This window comes from Malaclemys terrapin, chromosome 1, assembly GCF_027887155.1.
Source record: "Malaclemys terrapin pileata isolate rMalTer1 chromosome 1, rMalTer1.hap1, whole genome shotgun sequence".
Classification (NCBI taxonomy): domain Eukaryota; kingdom Metazoa; phylum Chordata; order Testudines; family Emydidae; genus Malaclemys; species Malaclemys terrapin.
This window is the reverse complement of record NC_071505.1, coordinates 316163868-316182633: the sequence shown is the minus strand read 5'-3', so window position 1 is coordinate 316182633 and position 18766 is coordinate 316163868. Positions and strand designations below refer to the sequence as shown.

Here is an 18766-nt window from a genome sequence, read left to right as displayed (position 1 = left end):
GCATTTTATGTAGATGTCAATAATTGGGGAGGCTGGGTGCTTTCCTCTTTTTTATAGACTAATGAATAATGTATATTATATACATTACTCATCGTATACAGTAATGAGTAATCTCTCTGTATTGTTTCCTAGTGCACTTTAGCATACTACTGTTTCAAAAGCACTATGTTAAAGCGCACAGGGGAATCTTTAGTGCTTACCAGGAAGCCTACACTAACCAATAAGTATGCAACACCCTTAGTGCTTCAGAAGTCACACCTCCATAGACTGCATTACTGCTCCGTGTAGACAAGCCCTCAAATACAAGTACCCATTTCTGGTGTGATTTGGATCAACACCTATTTATTTTATTCTTTCTTTTTTTTTTTTTTTTTCCAGGGGTGTTTATCAGATAAAACCTAAAATTACATGTTAAAATAGTTCATGAAGAGCTTTTTAGAAAAGAGGAGGGCATGTGCCCTCATACACAAACAGTCATTGTATTGGTGGGATTTCATTTTTAGTGTATGGAATGTACACCCATTTCCTTTGAGGAACTACTTCAATATAACTGTTTTTAGACTTTGTACATTTCTGCATTAAATTCTAAGTGTAGTTCTTACTGAAAGATGTATAAACTGTTTTCTAGGGATGTGCATGCAGTTTGCTTGTGGGATGACAAAGGTCCAGCAAAAATTCATCAAGCTTTGAAAGAAGACATCCTTGATTTTATTAAACAAGCACAGGCAGTAAGTTCTCAATCTTCAATAATTTACACTGTCCTTTTAAAAAAATAAAAGTATAATCGTAAACCTCTTTGGATCCCACACATGACTTGTTCCAGTAATTTCTAACACAATGGAAAATTGCCTTTTAGGCATTGGTGGACCTTGTTTTGAATATCACAATTGTACTGAAAACTTTTTATTAACCGATTCATTTTATCCTGAGTGTTTACCTTGACCAGAAAGATTAAGTACTTCTCAGTCTGCTCTTGAGAATAAAGAGGTAATAATTGTTATATACTGTGGAGGAGATTTGGCCATTATTGGATAAATATTTTTGTTCATCAGGGAGTCTCCTTGGAAATATTCCTTCACTCGCTTGCCTCTTTGACTTATAAATAAAAGCATTTACTGCTGAATCTTTGACTTGAGGCAAAGTTAAGCATCAAAGTGATCTCTTTTGTATGATTCGAGAGAGAGCTGGAAAAGGAACAATAAACCCCCTTTTCTAGTTCTGGTTTTTATTGCCTAGAACATTCATTTCTGGGGATGTGATCTGCAAGCTGTCTAACTTGCTACAGAAGTTGCTAGAATATTCTAAATTTAGCTATCAGTGAAGAGACCTTTAATGCCTATCAAAAAAGATAGAGATCAGATCAAAGATATTTTAAATATTTTTCAAAAATTACCAATATTTGCTTGACTATCAGATTGATAAAGCCAGAATTTGTGTTCTATAAGAAAATGTCTGGAAATAAAGATTAACTCTTAAATGCAAGGAAGTTCTTTAATTCTTTTAGCTGGCTTCAATACTACACTAGCATATTCATGAGTTTGCTTAAGAAATGGTCAAATGTATAGTCTTCTGACAGAATACTAGTGAGTTAACAGCTTGACAAGCTCCATAGGCCATTTGTATTTCAGTAGCTTTGGTCTACTGTTGACTTGACACCTGGATTTGAGTTTTTTCTAAATTAAAATACATATGAAATAGTGTTGTAGTGTGCTCATAAGAGTTTTTGTAGAGTGTGAAAGATGTGCAAAGACAAAAATTTGGAAAATAAAAATAAATCTAAAATGTGTTCCTACAAACTCAGAAAGGGCCTTTTACTCAAACAAAGCCTTTTCTTTGCTAGGCCCAGATACAGCAGACTATCCCTATCTGGCAAAGCTCTTAAACGTGCTGATGTTCCTTTGACTTTATTGGTACTTAAGAATGTGCTTAAGTGCTTTGTCGAATTGGGACCTTTGGCATGATCTGTACTGGTAGCTGTTTTTGTAAGCTTATGTTTATGCAATGTCTAGCCCATCGTGCCTAAATTGGCTGTAACCTGTAGGAGCTAGTGCAGCATAAATGTTAAAAGTTCAGGTGTCTAAAGCCAGATCAGTAGATCACATTGAATTCAACCTTCTACTGCATATAAGGTAGAAAATAGTCCTTGTGAAACTTTCCTGTGTAGACAGGCTATACTGAGATAACCCCCATGTGGACATTTATTCTGGTGTAAGAATAAATAAAGCCAAATCTCTTCACAGGCAACATAACCTAACCCAAAAAAGCCATTCTTATACCAGAGTGGTTACATGGGGGATTATATCATTTTAAAATCAAATCTTAGATTATACCAAAAATACTTGTACCATGAAGACACAGCCATCTGTTTTTTATGTAAAAACTTATTTACAACTGAGCTGCTCTTTTCTTCCAGAGAGTACTGAGTCATCAAGATGATACAGCTTTACTAAAAGCATACATAGTAGAATGGCGCAAATTCTTTACACAGTGTGATATCTTGCCCAAACCATTTTGTCAACTAGAAATTACTTTAATGGGTAAGCAGGGCAGCAACAAGAAATCCAATGTAGAAGACAGTATTGTTCGAAAGGTAAGTGACACTTTCTGATCAGAGTTTTGTAACAGAACATAAAAGTTTTAGTGTTGATGCATTCCACAGCTGAAGGATAAAATTTCACTAACCTCACAGTATTGGAGTATCACTTTGCTTAAATCACCTTGCAACTTTTACTCCTCTTCCCATAGTTTTCCTCTGCCACTTACCGAATATTGCCCTAACACTGACCATTTCCTTCATCTGTTCAGAGCAGCTCCCTGTGTTTTAAAATAGTTGTAGATCTCTGTAAAATGATTTATTTAACAAAAATACTTCTGATCTTGCTCCCTTTGCAGCCTGAGATACGTGAGGTCAATGAGCTTACATTTACTGGACCATTAAGGAGTAGTAATGACGTGTTACAGATGAAGCTCTAGTCAGTACTTAGCAAGGAGCCGGACAGCTGTAACTGAGGGCACTTAATGGGGCTATTCAAGGGCAATCCCTCCTGCTCCGTAGAGGACACTTCCCTACCCTTTGGGAAGGAAGAGAATTTATACTTTTAAATAGCATGGAATTTGCTGTAACCATCAGATACAAAAACTGCACAGAATTACAAAAGGGAGCTGATCTAGCAACTGAGTAGAGGAGATCATTAGTGTAAAATAACAGAGGCTGGGAGCATGCACTGATTATATCTGTTTTTTGGGGTTTTTTTGGTTGTTGCTCAAGATAATGCTGATCATGTTTTCTAAGCATCTATTAACTTGTTTCCCTGGAATTCCTATTGATTTTTTTTTTAATGCAATTTAAAAAGTGTACTGAGGTGGATAGCTAAAAATATTGAAAAACAGTCTTTGCTGAAAAGAAACCTCTTCCTCATCTCCATTATCGATAAATCTCTGAGCCAGTATTATTGTTACTTTGAAAATTGTAAATTGGAAGACTGCTTTTTGGAATGCTTGAACTATGATCATGCATTTTTAGACCTCTAAAAAATGAACCATTTTGTTTTGAGTAGCAGCCCAAAAATTTCACTATCCTGTGGCTTTTAAATTTAATTTTGTTTGGACATGTTTCGCTAAAATCTCAGATAAGTGGCATACCTACTATACATCTTACCATTACTATAAATCCTTTAGAGTTGGTTGTTAGGACAGTGTGATGAGCTCACATTGAGAATCCCTAGCTTTTTTGGCTTCCAGGTGTTAAAAAATGAGCATTTATTCATTTTGAGTGCGAGATTCCTCTCCAGTTCCAAGAGGTGACCGTCACAGTATCATGTTAAAGCTCACAAGTTGTTCTTGAATAAATCCTTGTACATCCAAATACAAAGTTAAGTATTTCACCTACCTTCTCTGAAGTGAAATTTTAAAAGAAAAGCAACTGTAATGTATACATTTACTCTCTATTTTGACATCTTCATTTTAAATTTCCTTTTAAATATGAAAGGAGAGCTAAACAAAAGAAACACAACTTAAGAAAATTCTTTATTTTAATGACACTCAAAAATTACCTTCTGTCTTCTGAGCATTAATTCAGTTCCAACATGTCTGAATCTGGCATGTTTAAGAATAAAACACTGAAGTTAAGTCAGGGCAGATTTTGGTTTTATGGAGCAGCTCGGGCTAAAGGTTTCAGAGTAGCAGCTGGGTTAGTCGGTATCCGCAGAAAGAACAGGAGTCCTTGGGGCACCTTAGAGACTAACCCATTTATTGGAGCGTAAGCTAAAGGGTTTCTTTATGCTCCTTAACTTTCCAAACACTCATCTGCATTTCATTAGATACCCACTATAGTAAATTATGTGATGCACAGAAATTGACATTTTTATCTTTGCCAAACTTGCCAAAAAATTAGGCTCCTAGAAATCACTATTGGAATCACTTAAAGATAAGACTGTTCACAATCATCCTTTAAAAACAAAGTTGATTCAATATCTTCTACAGTGATGACAGTGAAAAACAAAACTGGAATCTCAAGTAAGCAGTTGGTGCACTTAAAAACTTGAGACCATAGCAATTAATATAAAACACGGAGATACTATACATTAACTAAGCCAGAGTTTAAAATATGAAATTTTAGGTATTCTGTGTGGCAGAAAGAAGAGAATCAGGATTTATAAGGAAAGGTTATTACAGACAGTTTAACTTTAAAATGACTAATATGCCATTTACATATATGCTGCTTAGTTGTAGAATTATTGTGCTTGACTCTGTACAAATATGACTTCCACCAGGGAGCTTTCAGTGTTGTTCAGATGTAACACATTGGTCTGATCTTGAGGTTTAGCACCAAAATCTTAGGGGTCTTGCTGCTTACCAGAACCAGCTGAAGAGACAGTCATCCAGTAAAAGTAGTGAGACCCTTATCTAACGGTAACTCTTTTTAAATGGGGACTACATCATTGACTGAACTGTTCATTGCAATATCTATGTAGCTCATTGATTATTTTTACATTGTACTCACAGAAACAAGTGATCGCATGGCATTGGATGCTAATAGCTTAATCTAACTGTCATGAAAATCTAAGGCAATCCAACAATTAATTACTTTTTTTGTATACCCTTTGCTCTCTACTAATTGCTATTTTATCTTAATTTTTCTACGTAAGCCTTTGGGTCTGCCAACTGCTGGACCACTATTTGACATTTAGCTCCAAGGTTAACTCCTTTGTATTGAGAGACCTGTTACGTCCTTTAGTATATCAGTGCGCACTTAGGGAACTTCTAGTGCACGTCAGCAGGGTTCATATAGACAATTAGTGCAAGGCATGATTGAGTTCTTCAGATTTACACCCCAGCTTGCTGTGCAGTAAGTGCTCATGTAGACATGCCCTTAATTTGAAGTTCTGCCCATCCTTTTCTAACTGACTTTTTTTCTTCCTTGTTATTTAGCTCATGCTAGATACTTGGAATGAGTCCATATTTTCAAATATAAAGAATCGACTTCAGGACAGTGCAATGAAGCTGGTTCATGCCGAAAGACTAGGAGAAGCTTTTGACTCTCAACTTGTTATTGGAGTTAGAGAATCATATGGTATGTCTTATCCAGTGTGATCTCAACTGCATCTTCCTTTCTAGTTCACAGACTTTCATAACATGCCTTCAACTAGATGTTGACAAAAGGGGTATGTTTGGAATGATCATTATAATGTTTTTGTATTGATTATCAGTGGGGTAAATGCACTTGCCAATGGCAAGTAATAAACTTTTCACTGGCAGGTGAGGAGACTGCTCACCAATTTCTGCAAAATTGAAATGTACATTTTAAATAATAGTTTTAGCCCTTAATGTTGCAAAGAGACCCCTCTGAATGTGACACCTGGCAGTGCAGTCCCAGTCCTAGAGCTTGGGCTCCAGCCTGAGCCAGGAAGTCTACCTGACCCAGAATTGACTGGCGTGGGTCAGCTGCAGGTTTTTCTTTGTTGGATAGACATACCTCATTATTATAAAATTTAGCAAGAGAAATAATTGTTTTTTAGTCAAATGCAAAGCACGAAAAACTAGAGTAAGATCTAACTTTTTCTCTTTATAGTTAACCTTTGTTCTAATCCTGAAGATAAACTTCAGATTTATCGGGATAACTTTGAGAAGGCATATTTGGATTCAACAGAGAGATTTTATAGAACACAAGCCCCTTCTTATTTACAACAAAATGGAGTACAGAATTATATGAAATATGTAAGTATAAAGTAGGGCTGTCAAGCGATTAAAAAAAATTAATCATGTGATTAAACAATAATAGAATACCATTTATTTAAATATTTTTGGGTGTTTTCTACATTTTCAAATACATTGTTTTCAATTACAACACAGAATACAAAGTATACAGTGCTTGCTTTATATTTATTTTTGATTACAAATATTTGCACTGTAAAAAACAAAAGAAATAGTATTTTTCAGTTCACCTAATAAAGGTACTGTAGTGCAATCTCTTTATCATGAAAGTTGAACTTACAAATGTAGAATTATGTACAAAAAGATAACTGCATTAAAAAACAAAACCATGTAAAACTTCAGAGCCCACAAGTCCACTCAGTCCTATTTCTTGTTCAGCCAATCGCACAGACAAACAAGTTTTGTTTAAATTTGCAGGAGATGCTGCTGCCTGTTTCTTGTTCAGTGTCACCTGAAAGTGAGAACAGGCATTCGCTTGGCACTGTTGTCGCCAGCGTCGCAAGATATTTACGTGCCAGATGTGCTAAAGATTCATATGCCTGTTCATGCTTCAACCACCATTCCAGAGGACATGCTTCCATGCTGATGATGGGTTCTGCTTGATAACGATCCAAAGCAGTGCAGACCAACGCATGTGCATTTTCATCATCTGAGTCAGATGCCAACAGCAGAAGGTTGATTTTCTTTTTTGGTGGTTTGGGTTCTGTAGTTTCCGCATCTGAGTGTTGCTCTTTTAAGACTTCTGAAAGCATGCTCCACGCCTCATCCCTCAGATTTTGGACGGCAGTTCAGATTCTTAAACCTTGGGTCGAGTGCTGTAGCTATTTTTAGAAATCTCACATTGGTACCTTCTTTGCATTTTGTCAAATCTACTGTTAAATGTTATTAAAATGAACATTTGCTGGGTCATCATCCAAGACTGCTATAACATGAAATATATGGCAGAATGCGGGTAAAACAGAACAGGAAACATACAGTTCTTCCCCAAGGAGTTCAGTCACAAATTTAATTAACGCAGTATTTTTTTTAACGAGCATTATCAACATGGAAGCATGTCCTCTGGAATGGTGGCTGAAGCATGAAGGGGCATACGAATGTTTAGCATATCTGGCATGTAAATACCTTGCAATGCTGGCTACAAAAGTGCCAAGCGAACGCCTGTTCTCACTTCCATGTGACATTGTAAGAAGCAGGCAGCAGTATCTCCCGGAAATGTAAACAAACTTTTGTCTTAGCAATTGGCTGAACAAGAAGTAGAACTGAGTGGACTTGTAGGCTCTAAAGTTTTGCATTGTTTTGTTTTTGAGTTCTGTAACAAAATAAACCTACATTTGTAACTTGCACTTTCAAGATAAAGAGATCATACTACAGTACTTGTAGGATGTGAATTGAAAAATACTATTTCTTTTGTTTATCGTTTTTACCATGCAAATATTTGTAATAAAAAAATAATATAAAAGTGAGCACTGTACACTTCGTATTCTGCATTGTAATAGAAATCAATATATTTGAAAACGTAGAAAAACATCCAAAATATTTAATAAATTTCAATTGGTATTCTATTGTTTAACAGTGCGATTAATCACAATTAATTTTTTTGAGTTAATCATGTGAGTTAACTGCGATTAATCGACAGCCCTAGTATAAAGATAGTCATGTGATAACTGTTCTGTTGTTGGTACTTAAAATGATTGCTGTTCTGCTTCTGCACAGGCAGACGCTAAATTAAAGGAAGAAGAGAAAAGAGCATTAAGGTATCTAGAGACAAGGCGCGAATGTAACTCTGTAGAAGCGGTAAGTTTAAAAACTTAGTTGTATATGTAGTAAAATCATGTGCAGTATTTCAATAGTAGTAAAGGGTTCTGATGTCAGTTTTGATCATAATTTGTCTTGCATTTTTATTTTAACACATAATTGCAGTCAGAAGATCTGACATACTAGAAGCCTTATTTTTATTTTTATTTTAAATCCACTATTAGTTTTACTTATTTTAAAAATAAAAATCAGTAGGCCCTATTTCAAAGGTCTCCAAAATGTGGGGTGTGTGTCCCGAGGGGGCTGGGGAGAAACATTCTGGGGGGATGGTGGGCCCGGGCCAGCCCCCACGGGGGGGGCGGGAGAGAGCACCACCCAGCTCTGCTTCTGGCCCTCATCCCATCCGCCAGGCCCTGCCTGCAGGCCCCAGACGAGGCTCAACTCCCAGCCGCGCCCTCAGCTGTGGCCCCAGTCTCAGTCCCCGTACCCATCTGTGGGGCCCCTCCCAGAGCCACGGCCTCATTCCCGGCCCTGGCTCTTGGGGGGGGGGGAGGGTGTGGACAAAAGGTAAGAGAGGAGCGTGAAGTAAAATGTTTGAGGACCACTGCTCTACTTTGTAGTTTGGAGTCTTACTAAACGTTCTGTGGAAAATACAGTAAAAGTACAGATTTTTAATTTACAACTCTCCTGTTTTAGATTCAGTACTTGATTGTTGGATTGGGAATGGGTTTGCCATTTTTTTAAATGTAAGTTAGTACAATTTATGTTGCACTTAGTGGGTTATAGTGACTTGGGAAGTAGGTAGGCAGTCCTAGGAGGTAAAAGGTTATTCAGTGCCAGCTTACAATATCTGGAAAAGTTCACTGTTTATCACATGAAACTCCCCAAACACTTCATAACTGGTAAATGACTAAATTTGCTCCCTCCATAACTGAAATGTAACGATCTCTGGTGTGAAGTACATCAACGGTTTACCAGTGCTCACCAAACAGCTTAAGAAGGAAAGTGAAAAATACTCTATCAGGGTGAAACTCCAGGGAGAGATTTAAGTGCAGCAAGAAGCAATTTGTAGTTTCCTGTGCTGAAATTTGTTCAGGACACAAAACTATTTTAAACAAACACCCTAAGATCTGTAGTGGTCAGGATTTGCTTGGTCGCCTTCTGCATTACATCATAAGTGGGGCATCCCTAGCTAAGATGAATGGTAAGCAGTATATAAAATTGTGTCTCATCTGCCAATCTCTTGAGTGTAGAAGTAATTTCTGCGCTAGAATTGTCATTAGGCTCTTGTTCAAAGCAAACTAAATCAGGCCAGGTAGGGTACACTGGAATGAACTATTCTTCGCTGTTGGAAGTGCATTTGGAAACTAAGTAGGGTAGTTACTGTTCCAGAACTGATACTTCCTTGTGAGGAAGAGGCCACAGAAATATTAAACTGTTCACTCTTTCATGAGAGAAGCTACTACATTTCCCATGCTACATGCTTTAAAGGAAAAACACCTATGAACTGAAGTATTACTTTGTTTCGTGGTGTCATAATTTCTGTATTAAGTACAGCCTATGAGCATGAAACATTTTTCTGAGCTGTAGTGCATGAGGAGAGGCTAGTATTTATATTGAACATGAACTTAGAGAGAACAAACTGGCATTCAAAGGATTGTACAGTAATAATCTAACTATATTTCTTAATACATTTCAGCTTATGGAGTGCTGTGTGAATGCTCTGGTGACCTCATTTAAAGAAACTATTTTAGCTGAATGCCAAGGCATGATCAAACGAAATGAAACGGAAAGTAAGTGAAGCTTAAAAAATATTGCAGCATGATCTCAGTCAGCTAGATTTAAAAAAAAAAAAAAAAAAATTCTTAATAAATGTATCTGATTACCATTTTGTAACTGAGGCGGCTACATGTTTCTTTTTATTGCATATGGAGCCCTTTCATTCCACAAAAAGCATATGCTTCCATGTGCCATTGTAGGGAAATGTGTTTTTAAATGTGTTTATACTCTGTACCTTCAATACCCCAGTTTGACTGACTGGATAACTCTTCTTTTCGTGAAAGGCTAATTGTGACGAAGGATTTTTTTTTTACACACATTTATTCTTTCTTTTGCAACAACCTGCTTTCTCCAATTTTAATCAACTTTGGGGCTCTTCTTCAGAGCATTGCATCCTCTTGAACTTGAGTAATTTTAAAAATAAAATACCTCTCTCTGGAAATCTCTCTCCTTTACCAAGATACTGCTTTTGAAGGCAGGGAAAGCGTTGGGTGTTTTAATTACTATTTCTGGTCCAGGACCAACGTTTGGAAGAATGAACTGGTCAGCGAATAAAGTACCTCTGCATGTCTTTCACCTGTTTCACACCCAATATCTCAAGACCTGAGAGAGCTGAAGATTAATGCTGTATGCCATTTAAAAGATGGTTTGAAGCGTTTGCTTCTAGAGATTTTGAGAGTGGGGTGATTGAAGTAGGAAAGATTTGTGAAGGTGCTGATCTGCTGGCCATTCAAGATGATAGCTACTAAAATGTCAGAAATGAAGTAGGGGAATTGACAAAGAAAACCAGAAATCAGTGTGGTTATTTTTAAAAGCACAGAATCCTGCAACCAAATTGTTGAATTTTTGTAACTGTATGAATCATAGAATATCAGGGTTGGAAGGGACCTCAGGAGGTCATCTAGTCCAACCCCCTGCTCAAAGCAGGACCAATCCCCAGACAGATTTTTGCCCCAGATCCCTAAATGGCCCCCTCAAGGATTGAACTCACAACCCTGGGTTTAGCAGGCCAATGCTCAAACCACTGAGCTATCCCATTTTCATTTCTATACACACGTCAGAACTGGGGTTCTCAGCTTTCAGATAGTCTTAAGATCAAATATGTTCTGAAATGCCAGGTCTAGAAGTGAATGTTTTATACTACATCAGACTGATCCCTCCGTCTAGCAATACTTTCTTGGCACTAGACCAGGACTGAATATAGCAAAGTCCCCATTTGCTGCTTGGCTTGTACTGAGTATGCTTGCAGGATTGAACATGCTCAGTAACACTGGTGAAACTGGCTGCCCTCACTCCCCCCTCCCCGCAAATTGGCAGGCACGGGTCATGTCTGCTCGTTATAGTATAACTTTCAGTCCCCAAAGGAGTACAGTAGGTTTATTTGAACCCAAAGCTATAGAGGTACTTCAAATAAGATACTTTCTTTAGAAACTTTGCTAGTTACTTACATGCCTCTCTGTTCCTTTTTTCATGCTAGAGACACAAGTTGGGTGAGGTCCAGTAAAAGATGTTACCTCACCCACTTTGTCTCACCCACTTTGTCTCTCTAATATTCTGGGACCAACATGGCTACAACATCTTTCCATCATGTTCTTTATGCCTTCTCTTGAATTGATCTGTAAGGCTACTACCATTTATTTCAGATCTCTTCAAAACTCACCTCTACCCTATTGACTATAAGAAATCAGCCACTTGATGGCTGGGTTAAGGAGGTAGATGGAAATAGCTGAATCTTAAATTAAAAGATGCAACCATGCCTATAATGTATTCTCCCACCTTTCATATTTCATTTGTCATTTTATATTGTGAGCTGGGGTAGCCAATAGGCAGACTGAGGACCAAATCTGGACCTCCAGAAACTTTTGAGTGGACTTTAAAGGTCAAACGGGCTGGAGCCGTGCAGAGCAGTGCCCACTCCTCAGCGCAGCGTCTCCCAGCAAGGGGTGGGCAGCTGGGCTAGGCTGTGGGACGCAGTGTGTCCCAGGCAGCTGCTTGTTCAGCCACAGCTCCTTCCTCCACTGGCCGGCAGCAGCTCAGGGATGGGGCAAGTGGGCCACGTGAGCGAATGAGCAGGTGCTGGCATTCAGGCTCAGTGAGTGGGACAAGCAGGGAACTGGGCCGCCCAGCCCACCAGGTGAGCAGAGCTGCCAAGTGCCTCTCGGCCGGGCCGGCTGCTCCATTGCGGGGCCTCAGAGCCTGGCCAGGAGGGGTGACAGAGCCAGGCCCCGACTCCCCACTTTGGGGTGGGAGGAAGCCCGCAGGGAGGTGCTGACTGACGGGCTGGCACTGTGTCCCTCACTCAAGAGTGAGGCTGCAGTACCCCCTCCCAAACCCCCCAAATAGTCCCTCCCAGTACACATGCACGGCAGTATCCTCTTTTTGGAAACTTGAAATATGGTAACCCTAAGCTGGATAGGGGACAATTAAGGGGCATGGGGAGGGGAGCTGGGTGGGGGGCAATCGAGGAGTTTTATACCTACAATCATTTTATTTGTCAAATCTAAGTTGTTAATCTTTGTAAACTCAAAACAAATTAAAAACTTGAAATAGTTGTCAAAGTGTTTTAATGCTAATATTTGTATCTCTGACATTTTATCTATGTACTTTCTCAAAGGCTCAGATGTAATTTATTACATCTTTCTTGGAGGTTATTATTAGGGGAAAAAACTAGAGAAAGGTTGGAGATGCCTTTGTTACTCTTCTTGTGGATGCAGTGGGGAGGAAGAACTAGAGAGGATATTGATTCAGAAAAAAGGGACCAAAGAATTCTTTGCCACAGATGTTTTTTGGGACAAGCAGCAGGACCAAAACAATACAACCCTGCTTGTATAGCAGTTCCCAATCTTGCTTCTAATTCTGAGATCCATTGTTACTAGGAAAGTTGAGGCAACTGGAGAGGATGAGTGTGATTGAAGGTGGGAAAAGGGGTTCTAGTTGTACCCCAACCTACTTCTTCATGAACAAGATGACACAAAAATGGGATGTGGGACGAGAACTGCTTATGATATGAGATGCATTTAGTTTGAACGTGTGTGTGTGTGTGTGTGTGTGTGTGTGTGTGTGTGTGTGTGTGTGTACAAGTAATCTAGCAAAAAAGAAAATAAATTAAACACTGAGAGAAGGGGAGGATAATGCATATATGTTGACCTATTCCTGGTTGCCAGTGATTTTTTTATTATAGTTTTTTTTATTGGTGAATACAGAAAAGTTTTTATTCTCTAACATTCTACTAAGCATTTTTACTAACTTCTCAAAGAGAAGAATCCTTTCCTTGTGGAGTTCACATTTTGAAGAAGTTTCAGTAATATTAATATAAAACTATTTGAGGGGATGTATGGTTATTGAGATCGCTTACTCTACTATTTTTGTGATTTTTATGTCCCATTTGAGATATTCGTGTGAACAGAACATATACAAATTTTACTTAAAGCATTGTCTGGTTGTTACATATGGAGTGACTAGTGGTTTCATCAGTATTTTGTGTTTTTTCCAGAGTTGCATCTAATGTTTTCACTGATGGATAAAGTTCCTAATGGAATAGAGCCCATGTTAAAAGACTTGGAAGAGCATATTGTTAGTGCTGGACTAGCAGATATGGTAGCAGCTGCTGAAACTATTACTACTGTAAGTGTATGGTCTTGAGGGGGGGGGAAATTTCAATAGTCAGCAAGAACCTCTTGCAAAGGAAAACAAAAAATGCCCCCCCCCCCCCCCCCCCCAATAGTGGGATTACTGGGTATATTACATGCAAGTGTAAACATATATTTTTTAAATTTAATAGATATGTCAACAAACACTTTGACTTTCTCTTTAAGAGATCAGAATTTAAAACATCCTAAAAGGAATTTTGTACAATTATACCTGAATCCTTGTTTGGATGTTTGAACTTACAAATACTGGATCCATATATTAAAACATGAAATTTAAAGAAAATGTGCAGATGATAAATTGGAGGGAGCGCATATCAATCCCTATAGTTAGATGTATTAGCAATTTAGTTATAAAGGACTTTTTCAATTACTTATAACTTTTTGAACCTGTTACCTTTTGAGATTAAAATTTGGCATGCTTGTTCTGAACTAAGGAATGGTATTTTTTTTGTGTGGAAGTTTCTCAGAAATGTTTGTTTTTCAAGCAAGAGGACAAAATATATTTTTCGGTTATTTTTTTAAAAATCCTAGATGGTGGGGGTTGTTTTTAATAGTTGTAGCCACACAGGAGACATAATAGACACAGGTACCACCGCCCTGCCTCTGGAGCGTAGATATCCCTCCAGTGAAAACTGATTTGATTTGGCATTTATAAGGTTTTTAAATACTCAATGTACACATACACATTTTTAAGTAGGAAATTTCATACCAAAAACTACATTAAAAGAATGTAAAAATTGCAAAGCCAAAACACTTAAGTTAGGGAAATACAGTTAACGTTGCCTACTCGTGCCTTACCTATGCATGTGTATTATGATAGTCTCTAATTTCTAATGGTCATTAATTACGTGATCACATATTATTCTTTGAGGAGTGTCCTTGTGGGTGCTCCACTTTAGTTGTCTTGACGCCCTGCACTTGTCATCGGAAATTTGTGGTAGCAGTGCCCGATTGGGCCACGCATGCGCCATCTCATGCCACTGCGGGCAGTTACATAGTGGTGCGCGGCTAACGGTCCCTCAGTTCCTTCTCTACCACCTTCGGCTTGAGTCGAAGTGATCAGCAGCGGCCCTCTCTTACCTTTGATAAGATTAGCGTTTAGGTAGTTCATAGTTGTTAGTATAAGCAGTAGTTAGATATTCTACCTTTATACTTATTTTATTTTACTTTAAAAAAAATTTTTTTCTTCCTTATCTACCCCTCAGTAGAAAGATAAGTTTATCCTCCCGTAGGATTACTACCATCCCTTTTTGTTGGGGGATAGACTTTTGCAGGCATGCCCGGACCACCAGGCTTCAAATGCTGCCTGACTTGCAGACTGTCAGTCCAGGTTTCTGACAGTCATGCACAGTGCGTCAGCTGCCTGTCCCAGCGCCAGCCTGTCAGTCAGTAACACTTATTACTCAGAAGTGCCCACACTGCTGGAATCTCAAACTTAAATTCCTTATGATAGAGAAATCACTCAGGCCGGCCGTGGACCCTGAGTCCAGGACACCTCCGGGCCAACGGTCGCCCGCTCCAGCAACATCTATGAAGGAGTCTTTACCCAAGAAGGCTACCAAAAAGTGGTCCCAGAATTCTCCGCACTGGGAATCAGCCAAGGAAAAGCAATCCCCGCCCGAAAAATCTACCCCAGTACCGATGGCACTTAGTGCATTGGACCATGAGACACTGGGACCCTCCAGTACTGAGAGTCCTCAGAAAGCGAAAGACCCTATGAGGGCAAGCTCGAATGGAGGTTCACAGAGCAAAGTGAAACCTTCCACGTTGGCACCCACAGAGGCGAAAAGAAGCTTGGCACCAACTGGCATAGTGGCGCCACCTGTGGTTCCTATGCTGCACTACTCGAGATCTTTGGCACCGGTGGCTACAGTTTACACTCCCAGGCTGTCAGCAACACCATCCCCAGTACCAAAGCTCACGGTTCTGCAACAGTTCATGAGACATGTGGATCTATTAGTCCCCTCTACTCGGTACTGAGGGTACTCCATCCAGATCGGTACCGAGCCATTCGAATATTCCACCTAGATCAGCTCCACCTCTGTCTAGTGACGAGGATGACCCAGTCACATATACTCCTCGTCACTCCTCACCCAAACGTGGATCGTCTCATCTATCAGAACACCACTCATCTGCAGAGGCATGTACCTGGTATGGGCCCTGCCCCCCGTGCCATTGCCACCAAACTTGCCATACTGGAATCCATGGGCTATATACAGGGCCCAACACCACAGGTCTACTAGCCCGCTAAGATTGAGAGCTGCACAATTCCTATTGCCAACTATCCCAGCACCCTCAGAAATACAAGAGGAAGTGACTGAGGAAACCGAAGATGTATCCTATCCTATTTCCTAGAACTGGAAGGGACCTTGAAAGGTCATAGAGTCCAGCCCCCTGCCTTCACTAGCAGGACCAAGTACTGATTTTGCCCCAGATCCCTAAGTGGCCCCCTCAAGGATTGAACTCATAACCCTGGGGTTAGCAGGCCAATGCTCAAACCACTGAGCTGTTCCTCCCCCCCGACCAGGAAACCTCACCACATGCACACCTCTCATCTTTGTCATCGGATGAAACCATAAGGCCACCGTCCCTAACCATTGGGATGATTTCAAGGCCTTTCAGGACCTCTTCAAAAGGTGGCAGAATCCTTAGCTATTTCATTAGAACAGGTACCTGAATCTCAACATAAGTCACTGGACATACTCCAGTCATCCCAGTCAGCAAAGATAGTATTACCGATCAACGATGCTATTATGGAGCCTGCCAAAAACATCTGGCAGACACCAGCAACAGCATCATGCAAGAGATTGGACAAAAAATATTATTTGCCATCTAAAGGAGCTGAGTTTTTATTTACACACCACACCAAACTCACTAGTGGTGGAGGCAGTAAATGAGAGGGGAAAACAACACCACTCCAGAACAACCCCATATGATAGACTGGAAAAGATTAGACATCTTCGTCCGCAAGGCCTTTTCCTCTGCGACACTTCAGTTCCGTATAGTAATTATGCAGCCCTACTGGCAAAATACACACATACACTATCTTTTCAGAAATGTCAGGATTTATTGATAGTGTGCCTGACAATAAAAAAAGAACAATTTAAAGTTAATATCGCTGAAGGACATCTCATCGCCGAACAGCTTTATAGGCCTCTCTTGACTCCGTAGACATGGCTGCATGGTCCATTGCGGCTGGCTCCCTCACTCAAGGTTCCCTATGGAGGTCCAGGCTACAGTCGAAGACTTTCCCTTTGAAGACCCAAAATTATTTGTGGCTAAAACAGATGGGTCTCTCCACACCCTGAAAGACACATGGGCAACTTTGAAATCCATGGATATCTACACGCCTGCAAATAAAAAGAAAAAGGACAGGTATTATAACCAGGGAGCCTGATCGCCTCCATACACACAACATAGAAAGTATGACCAGCACTGCAAACAGCAGCAAACCAGACGTTGACAGACCCAAAACCAACCTTCGACGTCCCAACAATCCAACACTAGCGAGCAATTTTGAAGGTGTGCTCGAGGGCACAAGACAACTGCACGTTCTAATGCTAGAAACAGACACTATCTCCCAACCATTCGGAGATGGATTGTCACATCGATGGCCTTCCTCATTGCCATCACATCCGCCAGATGAGAGAGAGAATTAGGTGCCTTAATGGAACATCCCCCATACACAGCATTCTTTAAAGATAAAGACTGGACATCCAAAGAGCATTAGCTTCTACACTGAAAGAAACAAAAGTATTCAGAAAATCACCAAGACTATCTGTCTCCATAACAGAATGCTCGATGGGTCAAAACATCTCAAAACCGAGACTATCCAAATGTATATCAGCATGCATCCACCTCTGCTACCAAAACACCAACCTACAAGGCCCAGTGGGAGTCCGCACGCACTCTACCAGAGCACAGGCAGCATCTGTGGCCTTTCTTAGTAATGTCCCCGTCGCTAACCTTTGCAGAGCAGCAACCTGGGCATCAGCCATACATTCCCAAAGCACTATGCTAAAGAACAAGAAGTCAGCATCAGACGCTCACTTTGGACTCTCAGTGTTATCCAGCGTCAATATCGAAACTCCGAAGCCCCTCCCTTCCACTGAGGGGCACTGCTCAACAGTCGCCTAAAGTGGAGCACCCAAAGGGACACTTCTTGAAGAAGAGAAGTGCAGTACCTGAGGTTCTTCATGATGGTTGTCCCGGTGGGTGCTCCACTACCCTCCCTACTCCCCTCTACTTCGGAGTTTCACGTAGATTCTCTGGGGTAGAGAAGGAACCGAGGGACAGTTAGCTGTGCACTGCTATGTAACCGTCCATAGTGGCACAAGATGGCGCAGGCGCGGTGCAGTCAGGCACTGCTACGACAAATCTCCAATTACAAGCGCAGGGCATCAAGACACCTAAAGTGGAGAACCCGCAGTGAGAACCATCTCAAAGAACCTCAGTTACTGCACAAGGTGAGTAACCTCTCTTTTTTTTTTCACCTGGAGATTGTTTTTTTTGTTTTCATTTGTTTTGTTTTGCTGCTTTAATTTTAGGATTCTGAGAAATATGTAGAGCAGTTGCTTACATTATTTAATCGATTTAGTAAGCTGGTTAAAGAAGCTTTTCAAGATGACCCAAGGTTTCTTACTGCAAGAGATAAGGTATATGTTTTAATATAACTGATCTTTGTCTTCATTTATTTTAAATTGTTGAAATCCATAACAAATTATGCCTCTGAAATCCCATTGCCTGTTTATTGATGAGTCCTGAAGTCTGTTCTTATGCTAATAAACTTGTTGAATAAAAGTCTGGTTAGAATCTTTTTAAGGTAATTGGTAACCTGATTTTTATTATTTGTATTGTGGTAGTGCCCAAAGGACCCAGTCAGGCCTGGAGCTGGTAGTGTTGTTTAATTGTACAGCACCTATGAAGATGCTGACTGTGCTGAGGAGCTTATAGTCTAAGTGCCTGATTCAGCAAAGTAGTTATGCTCCAGGTTGTACGTATAATTCTGAATAGTCCTCTGACTTCAGTGGAACCCCTCACATGCTTAAAGTTAAGCATGTGCTGAAGTATCTTGCTGAATCGGGGCTTAAGAAAAAGCTGTTTTTCAGTACGGTAGCATTAGTCTGCGTCTAAGACATTCTTAGTGTTGAATCAATTGATTTTTAATTCATCAGTGCTATACATTTCCAGGGCCTGTCAGTGACATACAAGAATTGGGGAAATCACTGACAAGCCCTGGAAACGTATAGCACTGATGAATTTAAAATCGATGGATTTAATACTAAAAAAGCCTTAGCCTGCTTCTAAGACACACATATTGAAAAGCAGTCTACAAACATATTGGACTAGTAAAGGACATGGATGAGAGG

At 39.9% G+C, this 18766-nt stretch overlaps 1 protein-coding gene across 1 annotated transcript in view; it reads left to right on the top strand.

The window, feature by feature from the left end:
• CUL5 (cullin 5) overlaps positions 1-18766 on the top strand; it is a 73622-nt gene that overhangs the window by 33277 nt on the left and 21579 nt on the right. The window contains exons 3-10 of the mRNA XM_054015526.1: positions 629-728; positions 2414-2590; positions 5431-5572; positions 6071-6216; positions 7927-8007; positions 9668-9761; positions 13241-13371; positions 17945-18052. Of these exons, the coding sequence (XP_053871501.1) occupies positions 629-728; positions 2414-2590; positions 5431-5572; positions 6071-6216; positions 7927-8007; positions 9668-9761; positions 13241-13371; positions 17945-18052 (979 nt within the window). The remainder of the gene's footprint in view (positions 1-628; positions 729-2413; positions 2591-5430; positions 5573-6070; positions 6217-7926; positions 8008-9667; positions 9762-13240; positions 13372-17944; positions 18053-18766) is intronic.